Source organism: Symsagittifera roscoffensis, chromosome 5 (genome assembly GCF_963678635.1).
Source record: "Symsagittifera roscoffensis chromosome 5, txSymRosc1.1, whole genome shotgun sequence".
NCBI lineage: Eukaryota > Metazoa > Xenacoelomorpha > Acoela > Convolutidae > Symsagittifera > Symsagittifera roscoffensis.
The window spans coordinates 44,417,096-44,441,270 of record NC_087066.1 but is presented as its reverse complement, the minus strand read 5'-3'; the positions used below and the strand labels follow the sequence as shown (position 1 = coordinate 44,441,270).

The 24,175-nt window shown below is 34.9% G+C and overlaps 2 protein-coding genes across 2 annotated transcripts in view; one reads left to right on the top strand and one right to left on the bottom strand.

Annotated features, from left to right (window-relative positions):
* Window positions 1-23,365, bottom strand: part of LOC134846743 (uncharacterized) — a 38,544-nt gene extending 15,179 nt beyond the window's left edge. Inside the window, exons 1-2 of the mRNA XM_063864132.1 lie at window positions 23,270-23,365; window positions 4,790-5,371 (exon numbers count right to left, since the gene is read on the bottom strand). Coding sequence (XP_063720202.1) covers window positions 4,790-5,371; window positions 23,270-23,365 — 678 coding nt within the window. The remainder of the gene's footprint in view (window positions 1-4,789; window positions 5,372-23,269) is intronic.
* LOC134846061 (CCR4-NOT transcription complex subunit 2-like) overlaps window positions 1-24,175 on the top strand; it is a 421,605-nt gene that overhangs the window by 314,614 nt on the left and 82,816 nt on the right. The gene's annotated exons all lie outside the window — the stretch shown is intronic.

Sequence of the window (24,175 nt, the reverse complement as noted above, 5' to 3'; positions counted from 1 at the left end):
TTTAAAATTAAATTTGCTGTTAATGCATTTAAATAATCTTCTACAGAATATTCAGGATCTGTTCCTGTAAATACCATTTGTGGTTTACTGGACGTTATTGATGATCCACCCATGAGGTATGGATTCATTGTCATCTGTAGTGATTCTGCGGCATTTGGCATTTGCGAGAAATTTGAAAGTTGATTTTTTGTTATTTCGTGTTGCTGAAGGTAATATGGAAGCGGTATTTCATTTTGCATTTGAGTTGGTTGATAAGAATGCCTTGACACTGGATTTTGTGGTTGTATTGGTGGAAAAGATTGTGTGTTAAATGGATTTTGTATATGCATTTGTTGTGGATGTTGTACATCTGTTGGGTTTTATGGGTAAATTTTCATATTTCGAGATGGTTGAGGTTGTCGTGGTCTTTGTGTGCGATATTCTTTAGCATATGGTGCAAAAAAATCTGGTTGGTGATAATCATCTTCATCGGATGATAAATAGTTTGTATTAAATGGTGTATGTTGGTTATTTTTATTTTGTTGGAAGAATGGGTAATTTTCAGTATAATCCTGTGTAGGTTGTGGATTATCTGGAAAATTTATTGAATTCGTCGATGTTTTCGGGAGTTTCCAATAATGAGAACTTACGTGATTTAAATTTTGTGTATTTTTTCGGGGAGGTTGATTTGTTCTTTGTTTGTGAGCATAATTATAATTATGTTCTGCAAAGGTGTTTCCTGTGAATGATTTTCGTGTTTTTGACGGTACTGTCATTTGTCTATATGTTTGATAATCCATATGTGAATATTTTGGAGCAACCGAAGGTTTGACGATTGATTGTGAGGTTACTTGTGCCAGTGAAATATTTGTATTTCTTGGTGTTGTTACATTTGGGTGTATTGGTGAAATACTTTGTTGTGTAGTTGTTGTTGTTTGGACAATTTCTTCATTTATGAAGTGTGATGGTGTTTGAATATCTTGTTGTGTAAGATTTCTAGTTCCATTAAGGTTTTCATTGTGTATGACGGTCGAATTTAAACTGTTATTTCGTGTATCAGGTAAAAATGTATTGTAGTTTAATGGTGTTGCATCAATGGTTAGTGGTATTACTTTTACATAATCTCTGTGATAAGATATTGTACTTATTGCTTGACTTGAGATAGATTGTGGGATATTTATATATGTAAGATGAGCCCATTCAGGGTCCCAAACGTAGTCTGATTGTTCTGTAATGGCCGGATAGATTCCAAATCTTTAAACCCCATAACTTAGCAAAAAAAGATCGCAGTTGAAATAATGTTTTTATATTTGATATGAACAACAGTAACTTTCACATGCTATAATAAAAACCCGCCAAAAAAGTCTAGCTCAAAAGTCGACATTGGTCTGGAGAAAAAAACACCCCGAGCACAGATATTCCGTCATTTTCTTCGAAATTCGGAATAAAAATTGCTGACCTCAAAAAACGCCATCAAAAATTTTGGAAATGCACAGAAAACAATCCTTGGTAATTATACTTACTTTGCTCCACCATTGCTAGAAGTAGATGAATTTCGTAATGTTTTTCCAAGTAGCTTTAAGTAGACCAAAGAAAGATGGTACGGAAACAAAAAGAATAATAAATTAGTTTCAGTGAAAATTCCGACAAGTCTTCCCAGCGTCCAGAAAAAGAGATTACATTTTTGTTATATAAATTCAATATTTGATGTCAGCAGTCTTTGGTCACAATTGTCATTTGATCTGTGATAGTTTGATCTATTATACGAATTATTTCTTGATCGATTGTTCGGGTAATTCTGATTTCGATTGTTCGAATAACTTCTATTTCTATTATGTGAATAGTTTCTATTCCTGTTGTATGATGAGTTTCGTGATTGATTATTCGAATAGTGTTTATTTCTTGGATTGGATTGGGAACTGGATCTAGAAACAAATTGTGTTGCATTGGAATTTGATCTCGAATAGTTATTTCGACTATTTCGTCGATTATAATTGTTTTGTGAAGAATTTTGTGTATTTCATCGTTCTGGTGATCTTCCTCTATAACTTGAGTTATATGGTGATTGATTCCTTGTGTAATTGGTGTTGTTCGGAAGTGGTTTTCCTGAACTGTTATTACTATATATATTTTTGTTTGGTAGATTTTGATCTTTTTTCATATATTGATAGAACGATTTATTTGGTTCTTTATGCTTTTGAGGTTTATTCTGATTATCTTGTTGTTTTTGTCTACATTCGGAAATACTGTGTCCGTATCGTCGGCAATAATTACACCATTTTTTGAAGGATGGTTTGCCTTTAAAATTTGGATGTTTTTCATAGATATTTAGTATTTCAGTGATTTTTTCAATTAGGTCTGTATCTGATTCCTGTATGTTATTTATTTGTGTAGTGTTTGTTTCAATTCGATTAACATACTGTAGTTTTAGATTTTCTGTTTCTTCAAGTTTCATTGAGATTTCCGCTTGCTCTAGTTTATCTACTAGTTTTCGAAAATCTAAATCTGGCTCTCGAATTGAGGAAGGATGAGATGCTCTCTTTTTTATTGCTATTTTCCTTAATTGAGGTGTTAAGGTCATCATTAAAATTTCTGTCATTTTTGTGTTTTTATAGTCATGTGTATTAAGTGAATATGGTTTTCAAACAAGTGTTTTGATGCGTACTGCTAATTGTTTGGTGGTTTCATTTGGTAATCTGCGAATTTCATTACATAAAACTCTTTGGTGTTGTTTATTTCTTTCGGGAGTCAAACACTTTTGAAAATTCTTGTGTAAAACTTTTCCAGTCTGATTTTATTTCTATAGGTAATACTGAAAACCATTTTTGAGCTGCGCCATCTAAGGTTGTTTGTATCAATGCTGTGCGTCTATGTATCCAATTTTGATGTAGTGGCGTATTATTTGGTTCAGGTCCTATATTTAAAATTAAATTTGCTGTTAATGCATTTAAATAATCTTCTACAGAATATTCAGGATCTGTTCCTGTAAATACCATCAGTGGTTTATTGGACGTTATTGATGATTCACCCATGAGGTATGGATTCATTGTCATCTGTAGTGATTCTGCGGCATTTGGCATTTGCGAGAAATTTGAAAGTTGATTTTTTGTTATTTCGTGTTGCTGAAGGTAATATGGAAGCGGTATTTCATTTTGCATTTGAGTTGGTTGATAAGAATGCCTTGACACTGGATTTTGTGGTTGTATTGGTGGAAAAGATTGTGTGTTAAATGGCTTTTGTATATGCATTTGTTGTGGATGTTGTACATCTGTTGGGTTTTGTGGGTAAATTTTTATATTTCGAGATGGTTGAGGTTGTCGTGGTCTTTGTGTGCGATATTCTTTAGTATATGGTGCAAAAATATCTGGTTGGTGATAATCATCTTCATCGGATGATAAATAGTTTGTATTAAATGGTGTATGTTGGTTATTTTTATTTTGTTGGAAGAATGGGTATTTTTCAGTATAATCCTGTGTAGGATGTGGATTATCTGGAAAATTTACTGAATTCGTCGATGTTTTCGGGAGTTTCCAATAATGAGAACTTACGTGATTTAAATTTTGTGTATTTTTTCGGGGAGGTTGATTTGTTCTTTGTTTGTGAGCATAATTATATTTATGTTCTGCAAAGGTGTTTCCTGTGAATGATTTTCGTGTTTTTGACGGTACTGTCATTTGTCTATATGTTTGATAATCCATATGCGAATATTTTGGAGCAACCGAAGGTTTAACGGTTGATTGTAAGGTTACTTGTGCCAGTGAAGTATTTGTATTTCTTGGTGTTGTTAAATTTGGGTGTATTGGTGAAATACTTTGTTGTGTAGTTGTTGTTGTTTGGACAATTTCTTCATTTATGAAGTGTGATGGTGTTTGAATATCTTGTTGTGTAAGATTTCTAGTTCCATTAAGGTTTTCATTGTGTATGACGGTCGAATTTAAACTGTTATTTCGTGTATCAGGTAAAAATGTATTGTAGTTTAATGGTGTTGCATCAATGGTTAGTGGTATTACTTTTACATAATCTCTGTGATAAGATATTGTACTTATTGCTTGACTTGAGATAGATTGTGGGATATTTATATATGTAAGATGAGCCCATTCAGGGTCCCAAACGTAGTCTGATTGTTCTGTAATGGCCGGATAGATTCCAAATCTTTAAACCCCATAACTTAGCAAAAAAAGATCACAGTTGAAATAATGTTTTTATATTTGATATGAACAACAGTAACTTTCACATGCTATAATAAAAACCCGCCAAAAAAGTCTAGCTCAAAAGTCGACATTGGTCTGGAGAAAAAAACACCCCGAGCACAGATATTCCGTCATTTTCTTCGAAATTCGGAATAAAAATTGCTGACCTCAAAAAACGCCATCAAAAATTTTGGAAATGCACAGAAAACAATCCTTGGTAATTATACTTAATTTCCTCCACCATTGCTAGAAGTAGATGAATTTCGTAATGTTTTTCCAAGTAGCTTTAGGTAGACCAAAGAAAGATGGTACGGAAACAAAAAGAATAATAAATTAGTTTCAGTGAAAATTCCGACAAGTCTTCCCAGCGTCCAGAAAAAGAGATTACATTTTTGTTATATAAATTCAATATTTGATGTCAGCAGTCTTTGGTCACAATTAATGAGCACGAAAATTATTCCAAAATAGTATCAAGAAAAAAGTGTGCCGCCGAAACCGCAATAAAAGCTAAAAATCGTTTTCAGTTAGATTTTAAGAATATTCTGTACTCTTATCAGACTTAAAATTAGCTAGTGAATTTCGATTATAGGCTGAATTTTATACAAAATTGGATCATCTACCTGAGGAGAGTCATCTTCAGCCGCGTATAGATCTCCCCATCCCGCTACTGTAATATGGACATTATCGTGGGGCTGCTCCAGCGCAATATCATCGCCTGCTGACTTGTTGTTTGAAAAAGTATTGTAGTTGTCATTCTCCAAACAACTTTTGAATAATTCGGAAACACTTCCGTTCTCTGACCTCATCGATTTCTCGTGCATCCAAATTTCTAAGTTCTTTGGAAAATATTCTTCGTCTTTCTCTTTCACGCTCTCATTGTGCTGCTTAGACATTTTACCCACTATGCCAGAATAGGGACATCGCACAGTCTGGTACCCGTATGGTTTTGTAAAATGACATTGAGGGTCAGTTCCAATACCCCTAGAGATCACCAAGTCCAACAGAGAGTTCCTTTGGACTACTCCATCAATTAAGACTTCTTCCTGAGTTCGGATTTTAGGAATTGATTTGTCGTCCCAGTAGTGCAGTGCCACTTCTCCGTCGAGGAATACAGTTTCAAGTGCATGCTCTAGTCGAAGACAGTAAAAGCGATGCCAGATGGGAAACAAGACATTGTCGTGTTGACAGAAACTGTCCCAGTGCTACAACAAATTTATGAACATTTACCTTTTTAAGCACATTTACTTATAATTTGCAATTATTTATTTTGAAAAACCCAATTATTGCAGCCCGAAAAATTCAGACAGAAGAATAAAATACATCTTTTTTCAATTTCAAAGTAATTTAAACGGATTTAAAATTAACCAACACGAAGTGTACCTCTTGTAGAAAAAAAAACAAAGGACTACATTATCACAGCTTTTCAATGTGAAAAAATAAAAACCAAGAAAAAAGCGATTCAATTGTTCCCAACTAAAAAAAAGCTTGTCATATAACCCACTTGACTATAATTAGCACAAAGCTGACAAAGCTAGTCTCATAGTTTGTATAATTAACCAAAAACCTTCATGGGAAACACTCATTCATATGCAAAATCGTGACGAACAGTAAAAAAAATCAAAATTTGAAAATTCTTCGACAAAGTTAGTCAAGTAAACCGGAAAGAATCGGTTAAAAAATGAAGAATCGAATAAAAAAAAGAATGAAAAAATACAAATCTATTTTCTCAGTCAAAAAAGTAAAAATTTTGGGTTTTATGCATTAAAAGGCTCAAAATCGATGATTGTTGACAACCTATTGTATACAAAATAAATTCAAAAATATCAACAAACATTTTTGTTCACAATTGTTGATGTTCATCTTTAGTTAATAAACTTCTAGTTTATAGAGTCAATTTATTTGAAATTTGACTCTGAAGATTGATTTAAGCTATACGAAATACGATATTTAACTCGGAGCAAAAATCGGAACAAAAGTTTTGTTTCTGCAATTTAGTTGTCTAAAAAATCAAAATAAATTTAAAACTGTATTAGAATTAAGCTTGAGTGTTCAACCTTTAATCAAACTTTTTCTAATTTAGTCTGAGAACTGAAATTATGCAGACCCAAAGTTTCATAAACACTTGATAACACCGGATAATCGCTTGTATGAAATCAGTGTTAGGCTTAATCGCAGAGAAAAAGCTCGGCAAGCTTGCGTTATTACTCAAACATAGCATTGCAAGCTTTCAAACAGAAAAAAAAACAGTTTCAAATTTTTGTCTCGACTGATGTTCCATTTGAGGAACACTGGAACGAAAACACAAACACCGGTGGATAATAAGTCTTCAGAAACATTCATTGAGTGGCATCCAAGTCAGCAAAAAGTCGTGTAAACTGCCGTTGAGCCGAATGCACAACTGTTGTCAAAACTTATGAAACACCCTCCGGAAACACACCAAGTATAAAAAATTATTATCTTTTCAAACGAGGCAAAACTCGGTAAAAAGCCGATAGAACATAAGCCGAAACAATTGAGGCAAATAAAACTTTTACCTAAAACAGAACAAAAAGGAAAAAAGCAGATTCAGTAAACTTACGGCTTACAGGTAGTTTAAAAACTTTTTAAGTACAATGCAATGTGCTTACAGCCAGAATGCGGCAAATCCAGGATGTGGCGACTAAATAAACAAAACCTAAGCACACAAACAATAGGCCAACATTTTTTTTCGAAACGGAATATTTCTCATTTAAAAAAAGGTCCCGGACAGATTCGATCCTAGGTCTTTTGCATTCCCAGTCTTTGTCGTCACCTCTAGACCAAAGAAAGAAAAAAACATTTATTTATAAGCCAAGCTATCAAATGATTCAAAATGATTTTGTTAACAACTTGCTAGCCCGAAAAAATTCTGTTGGAAACGTGAACAACAAATAAAGGAAATTGAGATTGAATGCTTTCTTCGAAAAATCAATAAATAGTTTAAGCCTATTGAAACTCGAGCGGCGCTAAAAAGAGCCGATTCACTGCTGAAAAACATGAAAGCGAATATTCAGTTTGCTCAAGCTTGACTGAATTTTACTTACGATGAAATTCAGTACACAAAAATGTATAATTTTTACAGAATAAAAGTATTATACTTTGAAGCAAACTACAACATTTAGCGAATAAGGTGCGAACAGTGAATCTGTTGGAACTTTTTAAATGAGCAACTTGCCAAGAAACGTAATTTCACACTAACTTGTTTTTTTCTCGTTGGGACCAATTATAAAAACAAGGAATTTTAAACCAGTTACAAAAACATAGAACAACTTAATGATTCAATGATAATCGATGTGTATATGACCTACATATTCTCTGCAGTCGTCGAACTTTTCAGGGCGTGGCTTGAATGGTTTGCCGTGGAAAGTGGCAATTGACTAGTAGGAGTTGGGGTTCGAAGGAGGCAGTTGCTTGACCAGCTTGAAAGCCAACAGGAAGCCATTCAGCCTCTGCTCGTTGTTCGTCACTTTCTAGTTCTTGTAAGGAGAATCGCACGGTCAGCTTAGAACAGATAGGACTGCAGGAAAATGAAAATACAAGATTTTCTTTTAGCAATGTAGGGATGATCGAAAAGAGACAAAGAGCTTAGAGTAGTATGCATATAGTGCGTTAGGATCGGGGGGGGGGGGGGGTTGTCATACATGGATGACCATTAGGTATAAATCATAATGGTCACCATGTATTGAATGATCAGCAATGGTCACCATGTAATAATCCTAATTGTCACCATATATAATTTTATACCTAATGGTCACTATGTAATAATCCTAATTGTCACCATGTATAATTTTATACCTAATAGTCCTCATGTAAAACTTCGGTATATTATTGAGTATTCCCACTGAACGTTGTGGAAACGGGAATGGAATTATGTTTTGGTCGGTGCATGTTTTCCCTTCTAAAGTTGGGGGTATTGGTTTGTTTACATGTAAAATGACGTTATATACCTATTATATGTGACCAAACTATATGGTATATAGGAAAGCACAAGATTTTGGCAGCGTAGCTTAACTGTTGGCTGCGGTGACCGATTTCCTTCAAAAATGCATGTTTTATTGCTGAATCTCGAAGAAAGGAAAATTCGTCAAGTGCGGCGGCCGCCACCTCTATTTAGACAAAAATTAATAGGCAATTTGACCAAAATAAGAATGAAAAATTACTTTAAGCCAAATGAAGCTAAAAAATAAGGAAAAATTACGAAACACTGAAAACTCTAAACTAATGAAATTGGCTTGAAAATTTCGACATTTCCATTTTCCGTGTCTACAGGAGACTAAAAAAAACGTCTAAAATCTATGACAAAAGCTTTGATTTTATAGAAAGATTGAAAGAGCTAAAAGGTTGAAGTGTCTAAAGATCTTGAAAAACGAGAACACTGATGAAAGCCAAAAGTGCCCATTAATTTTGCTGCAATCATTTCTAAGACTTGTACCTAACTTGTTACTATAAAATTGAAGTGGAACAAAATTTCTTGGGGCCCGAGTAGAGGAAAACGCATGGCGCTCGACTCTCAGCCGAAAGGCGGCGTTTCGAAACCCGTCCGGAAATTGTACTGAAAGGAGGCAACAGTTGCTGGTATGGTGATATCCCCCCATAGATCGATTTTGTACTTTTTTTCTCACTTTGATAAAAAACTTAACTTCTCGAATTACTGCTATTCAGTTAACAATTGGGTAAAATTTCAATTACTAAAAGAATGTATTGTTCAAAATTAAATTGTAAAATGTATAAATCAACTATATTAAATGGTTAGTTAATGGGTAAGCATGTGAGTTTTAGGAAACGTTTCAAAACATGATCAGTTATGTAAACAAAATCAGAAGCATCACCATTAAAGTTTTTATCAAAAATCAAATGTGCAATATAAATACAAAAAGAACCGCACATGGTAGAGTTTGAGTCTTGCATGGGAAAGTTTGTCATCAATTCAGTCACCTGGTGAAAATTCTCGTTCAATCGTTTATACAGATTGGTGTACTGCCAAAGAGGAAGACCAAGAGGATCAGCGAAGTATAAAACATTTCTTCTGTTGCATATCACAATCCAATGTGTCCCCGGAGAATCTGATTTTGAAGTGTTCACAATCATAAAGATATTGTTTGGGATGTGAGGTGGAAAATTGTCGGCTGCAAATACTCCAAAAAACTTATATTTCAGATGTTTACAATTCTGAATGAGGTCCTGCAACTGGATTTCATCCATTTTCAGACTGTCGAAATGGGAAGGACGTTCTTTATAACTTTGCGGTCGGAGGTAATAAATACATTGGATGAGCGTATACCCCAAACAAAAATTTCCAGGTTTGCTGTCAAAGCGTTTGAGAATTGAAGATCGAGTGAAACTGAGCAGTTAGTAAGTTCTGGATGCAAGAAGTCATGAGCTGCCTGCTGTGTGCTAGTGAGATCAAAACACATAATAAAGTGCTGTTGGTAGTTATCCAGAGTGATTCCCAGCCCGCAGTGCAACAAACCCAGCGCTGATAGTGTGTTGAAGAAGAGACGTTTATGATCTTGTGTACTGATTGGTGTACTTGCTATTGGTAAACCATTTCGTCTCAAAGTAACTTGCTCCAATCCAATTTTGATAATGAAAAGGATTCGTTCGGTTTGTTCCTAGAAATGCATTATTTGTGTTCAATGCTATGATAATTTGTCTCACCGGTTCACGAGCAAAAATATCTTCCTGTTGCCAGCTGCGCTGACCAGCTGTTGCAAGAAATGTTTTTGTAATTTCTTCTTGATATGGGTAGTTCGCAGGAGTTTTGAGCAAAGTTGATTCAATGGCAGAGAGCACATGGTCGGTCACAGTCATTTTTCTAACATATAGGTTCGCTTCGAGTATTTGCAGCTTGTAATGCTTGGCAGCATCTTCCGATATAATGAGAAAGTCTTCATGAGAACGTCTGTAGGAAAGTCTGAGGGTAACACCGCTCAACAAATGCTTGTCACATGTGAAAAAATCAACTCCAGCGGGTCCATAGAACCAAATTTCCCTCGATTCACGGACCAGTTCTCGTTGAGATGTGAAATCAGCTGCATCTATTGCAGCGGGATTGTTTTCAAAACGATATCCCTGACACTTGAGCCATGAGTCCTTGGCTCCTTTGCTGTTAGAAAATTCTGTTCCAATAAAGCTTTTATGCGCAAAATTACTATTGGTATTTGAGATTTTGAGTCCATTAGCAGAGAGGGTACAGTCAGAGAAACGGGAATACAGGGAGTTGTTTACGAGGAACGGTGAATCAGACACAGTAGGATCAGTGTTGTCGTATCGCAGATCAGCTCCATTTGATTGCGTTACCTTGCATCGTATTTCCAAATAAATTTTTTGCAGGTCAACAAAATTATTACGGTCACCGGTGATTTCAAATTCAAGCATTGGTCCATTAGGTGAATAGACAGGTCCAATTTTTTGATCAAAAGCGTTTTCAAAAGTAATCAAAAGAGGTTGTTTTTCAAACAAATCCAGAGAGCTATGGGTAGCTTCATTGGGTAACAAATTAGCGATCATTTTTTATGTTTGAGGAAAAAATCTGCTCGACTTCTCACTGGTCTGGTTTTTCTTCGAATGGTTGTTTTTCTTTTTCGAGCCCCTACTGACCTTCTTCTTCGTAATCCATTCATTGGTGTCTTTCGACGACGACGTCTACCACCACCAAGTTGTTTTCTTGCAGTTTTTGTGACAGTGTTTTTCAATGCTTGTTTAGGAGACTTCTTTTTCATAGAGACATCAATTAGTTCTGGCGCTGCACTCATCAAAAGTTCTCTGCCAGTTTTTTTGCAGCCGGTAGAATAACCCGTCGTGCAAACGGTATAGCAACACGACCAATACCAGCAGCCAAAGCGCCAAATCCACTGCCGCGTTGTCGATAGTGTCCAGAGAAATGAGGAAGTGAAGCTTGCTTTGCATAATATTGTTCCATTGGTTTTCAATCAAAGCGCTTGAATTTTAGAGTCAACACAACTTTACCAGTTCCTGCAAAGGGCACTAGTCTTCCAGTTTCTGTGCGCAACTGTACCGATATTGATTGTACAGATGAAGTGAATAATTTTTTGTAGTCTAAATTAGTGAAGTTTTTTCGATGATTAGGTTCAATGCTGCAGGCACTACCGTTTTTGATGCGTCTATTTGAATCAATGACGCGTAACAATGGGGCCTTTGCATCACCAACAGTTTGGTATTGAATAATGTCAATATAGACAAAAATTAGACTTGTCCCACTTGATAAGTCATATGGGAAATGAGATTCGTACAGTTCGTTTCCCTCATAAGATGCATCGAAGGAGGGTATCATTTTGTAACCAATGTGATATTCACCGTTCTCATCAAGCTTTGCATTGTAGCCTAACAGACTGGGTATTTGGGGACTTGGGAATGAGATTCCTTCATTTGCGTTCATCCAAATGCTCATGCTATTCGTGATTTCTTGAGGACTCGCATCAAAATGAATTTTGTCTTTGAGTTTTGTTTTTATCTCATTAATCAATTGTTCTATAAAAGTGTACTCTCCTGATTTGATAAAAACATTTTCACCATAGTAGGGTCTGGAAATTGTATTCCGATTGCCAGCGTTGGATTTACTGGCTACTACTTCGGATGCTCTGAAGTACGTAAATTCCTCATCAGTAACATTGTTTAATTTTGTGGGGAAAATTATTTCTGAGAGAGCAACTCTCCAATCTCCATCTAAAGCTATTTCTTCTTTACAAAAATTTCTAAAACTGGCCAAAGTGTTGTCTGGGAAATAATCCATTGATGCTGTTGAAATCAAATGTACAGTAAACTCATCACTGCCTATTTTCGTTATAATCAGCTTTGTTTCCAATTAAACTAAGTTCTTTTTCATAAAATTTTCCACTGATTTCTTCCTTTTCCGCATCAATGAGACTGTATGTTGGAGGGTTTACAGTAGGAATGGCAACTATTTCAAAAACTTCGTCTGTAAAAATCTGCTTGTAACCTTTTCTAAAAGGCAAGTCAGTCTTCGCTATTCGCACATAGTCACCAACATAAAATTTTGGTTTCTGTACCAACTTCGATGAACTGTTTGCAATTAATGAAACTAAAGCAGGTACATGTTTTCTTGTGACCTTGTTTGGAGCCAATTTTGTTACTCTATTAACGCGTGAGTTAATCGTTTGAACAAAACTTTGTAATTTTTCAATATAACTGTAAGTCCATTCAAACTCCAAGTATTTGTACATAATACTTTTCAGCGATCGAATGTTTCTTTCGGCAAACGCTGATTTTTGAGTATTGTATTTGATGATTTCTCGTTTAGTACATATCTTTTCGAACTCTCCTTTAAACTCGGTGCCTTTGTCAACCCAAACTTTTTTTGGTTGTTTTGTTTTGATCATTTTTTTGAAAGCTTCGGTTGTTTCCTTAGCATATTTGGTCTTCAGGGGTTCCACTCGTAAGTAGCGAGAGAGACAATCGACAGCAACTAACAAATATTGTACCCCTCGGTTATATTTAGCCAATTTATCAACATAAGCCAAGTCAAGAGACCAAATTTCGTTGATATCGTTAACAATCACTTTTAGCCGAGGATATGTTTTACGAAACAATCCATACTTTGTATGTGATGATTGAGATCTCAGAAATTTTTAAACTTTTTTTGGTGAGAGTTGACTAGCATTTGTTAAATTTTTAACGCTACCAAATGCAGCTGGACCTTTCGTGTAGAGTAATTTGAGTTTCTTTTCTTCACTGATAGTAGGATTTCCATTCTTTTGTTGACGTCGTCGCAAACGATTCTTTACTGCTTTCATAGTTTTTATCATCGTCGTCATCGTCGTCGTTGGTGGTGGGGAAAAATTTTTTTTTCTGGGTTTTTCTTTTGTCGGATTGCTTGGTTTTGGGTTTGAGAGTTGTCGATCGAGTCTTCGAAGAGGAGGGTTTAGATCTCTTCGAGTACTCAGTTGTCGGGTTGTCGTCGGAGACGAAGGAGGAAGAAGTTGAGGGCTTAGCTGCTTCGCTCTTAAGCGAGCGGAGAATCTGTTTGGCATAAGTGTTGGACACTAAGCTAGGATCAAGATTCAGTTCTTTCAAAATTTGTGGATAAAAAACACCCTCAAGTTTTTTTGTGTTTTGCTGTGTATCGTACAAAAAAGATTCAATTTTAACGAGTGTTGGTTTTCCTTGAATTAAAACATATCCGTCAACGTCTAAAGTCAAGGATTCAACTTTGAACAACTGCTTTAGCACGATGTTTGCCCTTTCCAATTTATTAGCTTCCAATAGCTCTTGAATGGATTCCATAACCTTTCGAAACACTTCAGCGGTTTTTCCATTTCTTTTTTCATCGTTTTTTTCTGTTCTCTTTGAGCTTGTCTGCTGCAGTGAATTGTATGATTCAAAATTATTTTCTGCTTCATCATCACCATCATCACTGAAATTAGTAAGTGCAGATAAATTTCTTTTTCGAAGATTTGTTACTACATTATTAGGGGTTAAAGGAATAGGAGATGTTGGGTTTAATGGTGGTGGAGAGTCACGGCTGATATTTCGTTCTCGAAATCGTTGTATGTAATTGAGTTGAGATGATTTGTCGTTAATTAATGGATTATGAAGGATTTGAGATTGTGGTGCAGTTTTTTCATCTGGAGCATATGTTTTTCGAGGAATGAGGATGAATTCTTCAGCATACATGCCTGAGGTTCTAGTTTTTCAGGTAAATGTAACACGATTCTCCGATTGATTTAACCAGTGAAATATTGTTTGCCAAAACTTTTCGTTTTTCTCGGATACTAAACTTAGGGTCAACAATTTTTCCAAATGGTATTTTCTTACTCTTGATGAAACTTTTGTTAGCTGGAACATGTCCCAGAAAAACATTCACAAAACAATCGCAAAGCAATCTAATAAAATTTGAATCAGCTCCTGTCAAAATTGATCTACAATGGCGACTATTGAGCATTTGCTTCAATATACATAATTCTTTCTCTTTCATTTTCAAGAGATGTGATAACTGCTTTTGAGGATGGTAAATAGAAAATGGTTGGTGATGGTGGAACTATGTTTGACGAATAACGAAGACATTCTGAAGTTTTGGGATCCAAGTCTATCAACAGATGACCGAAATCTTCTTTCGTTGCCAACTGATACGCATGACGGAGGAATTTTGCATTATTCAACTGTCTGCCTAAATAATCAATTTGTTGAATGTCTCGAGGTGATTTGAACAAAATTAAGTGAGTTGTATTCAAATCTATTGTACGTGATTGCTTACTTTGCTGAAATAAATTGTGCTTGACATAAATAACATGAACATTTTTATGTCGGCCTGCTGTAGCTAATTTAACAAAATCTTTTTCATTAAAAATTTCTTCACAGGTATCATCAAAGACAATCATACAATCCCGTAAGTTATTAACAATTTCAAAGCTGGACAATTTTATAAATTCAATATCAAATTTGTTGTGAGAAACAAAGGAACGGTATTTGGGTTGATCGTGAAGATAAAAATAAAATATCTTGTTATATGATGGTTAGAATGTATCTTTGAGAAACATTTGAAAAATTAAATCAGTTTTGCCAGATCCCGAGGGACCTAAAACGGACATAAACAGACGATCTTTTGTTGAAATGATCTTATTCATTATTATAACTTGGGATTGGGTAACATCTAACCAACTGTACTGGATAGTATTGAAAGCCAAATGGCAGTCTCGTCACAACTAAGATTGTAAAAAGACAATTTTGAAATAGATAAAGAGAGCAAAATGAAAATGAAACAGACTTGTGTGAAAAAGACAACTTCTGCAGACGGAAGAGAAACAGAATTACAAAATTTTCAAGATCTGTTTTCGTGAGATAAAGACTGTTCGGCACCACCAATGTCTACAAAGTCGCAATCATTGTTCTCAACAGTGGTGGTTTCTTCAATTTCCATGTTTACTGGAAGACTTTTTTTGCTTATTTGTATCAAGGTTGATAGTTACAACTGCATACCAATCGCCTTTTTTTTCTCTCTGATCTATTGCCGTTTGGTTTGTATTTTATTATATATCTTGCTATGTTTTTGTCTGTCAGAAGTATCCGAACAATTTTTTTTACGTTTCCGGTACTGATTTCGTCTAATAACTCTTTTGGTAAATTCTCACCTGTTAAACTCACATTTTGTGTGTTTTCTTTTGGCAAAAACATTTTTTTGAAATTTTGAATTTTCAAACACGACATGTTAGCAACTAGTAATCACACAAGATCAAAAGAAAATGAAGACAATCAATAAATATATTTATTATGATTCACAAAACTTGGTATATGTATGTGATTCGTCATTTCGGTTCACCAGGCAAATCAACTCCTCGTTCAATGAAGAAAAACTCATATTTTGTGAATTTGTCATGGTTACAATTAGATTTGAACTTTACAACAAAATGAGCAGCAACTCTGATAGTGGCTTGAACTAAATGTATTTCCTCAACGTTATCAGTTTTGACTAATTCTTTCAGTTCAGCTGGAAGCTGATGGTCATGCAAATGGATTTGTCTTCTCTCTCCCAGCTGAGGTTGCAGCCCTTCCAGGTTGAGATTGAACAACGGAATTGACTGGCGAAATTCCTGGAGTCTGGACATTGTACAGGTGAAACTAGTCAAGAACTGTAAAAAATTTCCGTAAATTGTCGATTTCGATATCGTTCAGTGTAATTTGTTCGAGTTTTTGCAGGAGAGGTTTTCCTCGACAATCTAATATGCCTGTCCGCGTAAGAGTAACTTTAATTCTTGGTGTTGAATTGTTTTCAGGACTCTGATTAGTCATTGAAGCGTAAACCAACAAATTTGGAGATAAGGTTGTTTGCATCATTGGACAGGTCATTTTGTAACCAATCGAAAAAAACTTTGGATTTTCTACGGGTACAATGCTTTAATAATTGATGTGAGGGAAGTAAATGAGAATGTCGTTTGCAAATATGTTTTTCTTGACCCAATAACTGTTCACTCTTTGGGCAGCCAAAATCTATCAAATTTGTCACGGGTAATTTCAAGTATTCAGCTAGTAAAACAGATTTTTGTGTACCTTTAGCAAAAAAATGGGAATTTGGGTTCCTCAAACGGATGCTGTCAAAAATTTGATCCAATTATGAGTAAGGGTATTCACCTTCGTCCCAACGAAGCCCGTGTAGAAATTTAGATACCCAATTGTACGCTTTTTTCTCTTCTTTTGACAAATTGTTGAATTGGACTGGTGGCAGAAAATGAATTGTATCAATTGTATTAGCAGAGCAAACGGAAAGTTCCTTTATGATCAAAGGTTTCTTGCCACATTTAAATCCCTCAATATCTAAAATAATGAGATGATTGAAAAACAATTTTTTAGTTTTCTTTCTTTGGGTTAACATGACTTTCACTCAACATTCCAACAAACGAAATAACTTTGGTTTGAATGCTTTAAGAAATAAGCAAAACGCAATACCTGTCACGTGACCCAGGTAACAGTTTTTTATTGGAAAAGGCAAAACATATGTGTACACAGGACCGGTATGATTTTTTTCTTGCAAATATCCCGCTGCGTCATGCAATATAGCATGTATTCTAAGAAATTTGAAATGTTTCAAGTGTTTGTCGAGCGACGAATTGTCTATTCCAATTAAACCACCATATGGTCTGTTTTTCAAAACAAAATCCAAATTAATATCAGCATCCAAATACAAACAAGTGGCTAAAAAATACTGAAATCTGACTGATTTGTCTGGATATTGTGATTTTAAGTCTATAAAAATTTCATGAATGAGTTTTAAATCGAAAGTTGAAATCATGTTTACTGAACTCAATATAATAAAAAGGGAATAATGAAAAGTATCAATTAAAACTTAACTTTCTCTTCAACAATAAATTTCACAAATAGCACATCAGTATCTACATCAAGTTTTCCATATCCACTTGTCAAAATATCCATTATTTTGCAAAAAGCGGCAGAATGGGGTCCATTAATTAAACTTTCAAATCTTTTCAAAGTTTCTGTATTCATCTCATCTGTTTGAACATGTCTGCTTTCTGTATGTTTCTTTGAAACTGAAGCCGAAATTCTTACGGATTTGTTTGACGTCGACGATGCAGCAGGCGTAACTGTATTATCAATTCGTTTCTGTCCCCCAACGGCCGGAGATTTCTTGCAAACGTTTTGATTTGGTGAATTTTGTTTGCTAGATGATGTTGCAGAAAGCAATAAATTGGGTAAACGTTTTTTGATTGCAGTGAAATCTAACAAATCGAGATTGGCTGCAACAGGTTGTGCTGAATAAGTGAGAGCTAGTTTAAGCTTGTCAAATAACTCACCGTTTCCTTTGACATCTTTAGCAGGAGAAATTAAGTATTTGAAGCAAGTGAAAATACAAGGAACACTGAAACATTTTTGGGAAGGAAAAAATTGGTTTAATTGTTCCTCTGAATCTACTTGAATCAATATATGGTAATGAATTTTTTTTTTCATTCTCGACTGAAAAAGGGCAATATTCAGATTTGAAGTGGCTTCCAAAAGCATAATTTTTAAAAGTAGATAAATTAGGATTTTTTCAGTGATAACAAATTTGAAATTTGGTTGAAATTTTTTGAAATAATCAGGTAACACAACTTCGAACATAGCTTCTGCCATTTTGTAAAGGAAAATTAATTCGAGTCGTGCTTGAAATCGTTTGTGTTCGAGGAAAGTTGAGATTTCCTGGCTCGTTTACAGTTAGATTGTGGTTTGTCTTTGTTTTCAACAGTATCAGAAATTTCACTTGTTTGCGCTCGGATTGATTTTCCCGACTTTAGTAATTTTGAAAATTCTTCGCTGCTTAAGGAAAGTCTTTGTACACATTCAAATTCAGCGCCTTCAGTTGCATTTTTTTCAGGAATACATAAGTTCCAGTTTGGTCATATGTTTTCAATGTAGCACGCACTAGTCTTTTACTATTTTCCGAAATATCGAAATAGCAATCGCCAAAATCTTTAACTGCATTTGCTGTGGTGCTTGTTTTGGTTTTATTCATTGTAACGAGTAAATTTTCAAAGTAACTTGATTCAAAACTGAATAGAAAGAAATGAATGGTTCCGATTGATTGTATATGTCTGCAAAAGAAAGCGTTGTATCTATTTTAATTTATATATACATGTACTTTATATCGCAAAGATATTGGATTGCAATTTAGTTCAATAGGATAAGTATTTTGTGCATGTACAACTGATAAGAATTTTAATGGGTGTTAAAGGTCACAATGTTTAAACGTTATTTTTGATACAAGCTATTTGTTTGAATGCAATTAAGATAAACATAGAATACCACGCAAGGTAACATAAATATTTTACACGCCCTCCCTTATTAAACTGATTAAAAACTACATAGGAGGTCTTGAAATTTCTAATTTTAGAAGAACCAATCTCTATTTTAATCTCTTGAGGCGTTTTCACAATTCATTTCAGTTTCATTTCTCTCCGCGTTACGTTTGTCATTTTCTTCCAAATTTTCTTCAAAAATGCCTTGTTATATTATTGCCGGATATTCCAATCACGAAAGAACCATTTTTTATGAAACCGTTCACGGTAATTTTGTAGCAATAATTAACGAAGAAAAAAGTTTCAATTCTGATGAGTGGACTTGTACTCATCACGTTATGATTCCCAAAATTTTTTTACATTTATTCAGTAAACTTTCCTTAAAAATTTCAAAGAAAGACGATGAACTGAATATAAAGTATTTGAGTTACCTTACAAATTCTGGTAAATATACGGATCCTGACGAGCCTCTTGCTCTTCAGGTTGATATTTCAACTTTATCAAAACCAGTAAAAAAAATTTTGTATAAATACGATTGTGATGTTACTCCGATGTGTGAAAACCAGTTAGAATACTTTGAAGAAATTGAATTTTTTGATCGTTTATGGGGAATGGAACAGATTGAATCACCATCAGTAGTTACCCCGAAAGCTGATCCTTCCCCTGTAGTATCACCATGGCTTGACGAACCGGGTTGCTCAACTCCAAAGCGTACCCCTGAGGCTACTGTGAGCAACCACATGGAAAACTTAACCCCTTCTCTTTGTCTAGCGCCAAAGAAAAAAAGGAAACTAACAACACTAAAGAAAGCGCAGGAGTATTTGGACCTGATATAACTTTGAAACTGAGGTTGAGTTTTATTGATTTTTGTTTGTATTTATTGTGTATAATAATTTAACTTTAAAATTGAGTTTGAGTTTGTATCTTGTATTTGTTCATTAATTATCACACGATTGGGTTCTGATTAAAAATTTATTTCAAAAGCCTTTAAAAATTGAAGTTTAAAAAATCATTTATTTTTAATAAATTGACTACTTTTTTTCAATTAAAAACAAAAAAAAATCCGTAAAATTTTCATTTTTTCCACAATTAGGATTTAACATATTAACATTGAAGTTCTTATTTACATTAGTTATCTTGAGAAAAAACTGAAAAGCATCCATATATATGCTAATTTTTAGAAAACAAGATTAAAAAAATGAATTTCGTTTTTTGAAAAAAGATAATTAACGTCAAAAAAAAACAGGAAAAAAATAATTTTGGATGAAAACTTATGTTGTCATATGTTTATTCAAATAGTTATCATACAAATTAAACATAATGAAAAATAACATAAAAGATGTTTAAAACCAACTTTTTGATAAAAATACTTATTTTTTAAATGTTTTTTAGTTAAAAATTTGATTTTTTAATTACAAAAAGGAAAAAAAGCATTAATTTTTTTCTTTTTCTACAAATTGGAGTTACCATTTGATCATTGATACTGTTGTCTCCAAAAATGATCATATTGAAAAAAATACAAGTATTCATCATCATGCTAAATATTTGAGAAAAATAATAAAAATCAAACTTTTTAATTGATGACTCATCGTTTTTTCATTTTTCCGAAAAAAGGCGATTTTCAACCAGAAGACGCAATTTTTTATTATGAGCAAGTGGTGTTATTATGAAGGTGCATTGAGGGGCACGACTAATGAGATTGTGGGAGTAGATGTTTTTTCAATAGTCTTCGAGAAAAACGCTAATCCCCTTAATCCCCCCTAAAACAACAAACTCATTTCTCTTTACAGAAAAGTATTTTTTCGGACTTTTTTTTCAAATCGAAAGACAATTGAGACAAATTCATGATGACATGGACCATGCAACCGCTCCGTGATTGACATCATTGATAGCAATGCGCCTGGAAAGTTAAAAAACTGTCATTTTTCAGTTTTTGCTTTACTTATTCATCATTTCAACTGTTTTTGATACTAATTTTGACATTTTTATATGATATTCTGTCCCCATGACAACTGGGATATTTAGGATCTATCATGTGTTGTGACATGCTCAACTTTTATTCGCAATTTCGAAATTTTCATCAATTTATATTTTGAATTGATAAAATATAAAATTAAAACTTTTCTCTCTTGGCTCTAAAATCATTTTGGATTAAAATTTAGCCCAAATTTGGTTGGCTTAGATTAAGTTCTATCATTTGTAATAATTATTAACGTTTCAAACAACAATTTATCTGTTTCGTCCAATCGAATTTGAGTTTGCCAGTTATGGCGGGAAACTCAAATCTAATTCAAATTTTGGCGGGAACTTTAATTCAAATTCAAAATTACGCGCGCAAAACAAAACACGTTTTCTCTGCAATTGGTATACGAACAGTTATGCTTCCCATTTACTGTTGTTTCTGAGTGTAATTTGAGATCACTTGATTCTTTTTCTTTCTTAAAATCAATAGCCTAACTTATTTCAAAAAATGTTCAAATGCAATTTTTGTCCACTGAAATATGCAAATAAGAGCAATAGAAGTCGCCATGAGCGTGACAAACATTTTGTTGAAAAAGGACTTATTGTTTATCGATGCAATGAGTGTTCATTCACGGCTCAAATGCTTTCAAATTTGCAAAAAAACTTATTCTTCACACTCATGGTCAACTTGGAGGTGTTTGTGATTATTGTCATTTGGGATTTCATTCGCCCAAAAACTTATCAGCTCATTTACTAGCAACCCATGGTCTTCCTGTTATGAGAGCTGCCTCTGCTGATTAAGCCACTACAAGTGCCGCTGCTAATGCTGCTCTCGGTGATGTGCATGCTGTCGATGAAGACGAAATCAACGGCACCAATCTTCAAAAAAGTGAGTCTGCTTTTTTCGGTGTTCTTGAAACGTATGTGAGCGGCGGAAACCAACCCATGGATGAAAATCAGCCGATTGACCTTTTGCAACTAATGCAAGAGAAAAAAGATGAAATTCAAAGTCTCATAATCGATCGAGTTGCAGAAGGACCTAGAAAAGTTCAGTTCAGCGCTAATTTAGGTTTGGTAAAACCTAAAGTAATAAATGATTCTAGTAAAACTGAGAACGACGAGCGGATTGACATTTATGCAAACTCTGATATGAAACCTGTGATGAGCTTAGGATTAGAAGATGATGAGTTTTTTGAAATGGTCGAAAAAATGCAAGCAGTTTTGGAGACTTTTGCATCTTATGGAAGCGGTTGGGTCTTGCAACACGTAATTCACCAATCCGTGGGTCATCTTATATTGACTTGCCTTTTCGAATTCGAATGTCCCAGAATTTGATAAACATTAGAAATCACGAAGATAATAATTGCTTCGAACTTTGCTTTACCGCTGCTTATAGTCTGAAGCATGGTGTTGACCTACTTCTAACTGATCAACAAAAAGCGAACCCAGCAGCTGCGCGGACACAACCTGATACATACACTGCTGAAAGTGCACACAAATCCCAAGGTAATTTTTATTCACCCATGAGTTTCGCTTCAATTGGAAAATTTGAACAACTTAACGACGTGCGGGTAAATGTGTTCCAGTACCACAAGGGAGATTTGTTGCCTATGTATATATCAAAACGACCAAACCAAGATAACAGCACCCAAACTGAAATATTTGACATGGACCTGCTTCTCTTGTATGAGCCTGCAAAGCATCACTATGTACTTATAATCGATTTGTTAAAGTTCATCTGCGAAATCAAAGGGTGTAAGTATCGCCCAATTGCACGTTTATGTAGAAACTGCTTTCACATTAGTTGGAGTGATGAAACTCACGAGCAACACATCCAGTGTTGTAAGGATCATGAACCTGCTCTAGTAGTCATGCCTTCAGCAGAAAAAGGTACCAACAGATACGAGTTCAAAAACCTCCAGGCCTTGTGGTTTGTACCACTTGTGATTTATTTTGATTTTGAATCATTTCTGAAACCTGTAGATTCTTGTCCTGATAATCCATCGCGATCATCTACCCGAGTTGTACAAAAACACGAAGCTTGTGGGTATTCATTGGCTGTAATTGAACACGGAAATTCACAGCCCTACTTCTTTGACTATGACAGCTCTGATCAATGCATGAAAAAGTTTCTCAATCAGTTGCATCAATTAGCGAGAGATATATGATCAAAAGCGACGGTTTCCTCAATTTCTAGAAAGCCAAGAATCGTTGAACAAAGAAAACACATCAACATGTTGGATTTGCTGTATACATTTTACCAATGAGCACGAAAAATGTCTTGACCATTGCCATTTTTCTGGAAAATTTTTGGGATGGGCACATGAAAAATGCAACCTCGCAAGACGAACTGTAAATTTCACCCCAGTCATTGGACATAACATCCAGAACTATGACCTTCACCACATTTGTCTCGCATTGCATGAATGCGAGCCAACAAGTACAATGAGTGTTATACCTAGCACCGACGAAAAATATATATCGTTAAGCATTGGAGTCCTAATTAAAATTATAAAAAGGAAAAACGGATCTGAGCAAAAAGTTTTTGACTCATGCAAGTTTTTGAATTCTTCCCTGCAAAAATTGGTTGATAATCTACCAGCGGAAAAAATGTCAATTTTGAACAAGTATTTTGCAAACGAGACGGAGGAGCAACGGTGTCTGATACGACAAAAAGGTTTCTACCCTTATTCGTACATGACCGGAAGAGAAAAATTTGCAGAAAAAGAATTGCCTCCTTTGCAAAATTGGTCCGATGTTTTGAATGGAGGAAAAGTTGCAGTTTCACAAGCGGATCTGGAACATGCAAAGAATGTTTTTAGAGTGTTCAAATGTCAAAACTTGGAGGATTATCACAACTTGTATCTCAAGTGTGATACACTCCTTCTTGCTTGCGTCTTTGAAGAATTTCGACAAATTAGTCACCAAACTTATGGTCTGGACTGCGCGCACCATTTTAGTGCTTCAAACTTAGCTGGAGACGCCTTCAAACGTATCTGCAAAGACTCGAATGTTCAGCTTTTATCAGACCGCAGGCATCTCGAAATGGTCGAGAATATGATGCGAGGTGGTACTGCATCCGTGTTCCATAGTCGCTTTTTCAAAGCCAACAACAAAGAATGCCCCGACTTCAACCCAGATCAATCTAGCACCTACGGGTTTATGATCGATGCAAATAACCTCTATGGCGGCGTCATGCAAACGGAGAAATTACCGGTGCGTAACTTTGAGCTAATAGAGCATATAGAAGACGAGGTGATTGTGAACCAAATCCTCAACATGACTGAAGACTCTTTGATTGGATTTATATTGGAAGTTGATCTCGAGTATCCAGAAGAACTGCATGAGGATCATCAAGATTACCCTTTAGCTCCTACTAAAGAAAGTGTACCCCAGGATTGGTTGAGTCCCTACCAAACAAATTTACTCGAGCAGATGAAAAATCAAGACATTGCAAGACGTTCAATTGGAAAGACCAAAAAGTTACTGCAGACGCTGCATGACAAGTCAAATTATACAATTCATTACAAACTATTGCAATTGTTTGTTAGGTTGGGACTTAAAGTTAAAAAAGTGCACCGTGTGCTGAAGTTTGAACAAGAAGCATGGTTAGAACCATACATCACATTGAACACGACTAAACGACAACAAGCTAGAAATAATTTTGAGGAGGATTTGTACAAACTACTGAACAATTGTGCTTATGGGAAAACATGCGAGTCGAAGCGCAAACGGATGCTTGTTCGGATAGTTAGAGATTATCAT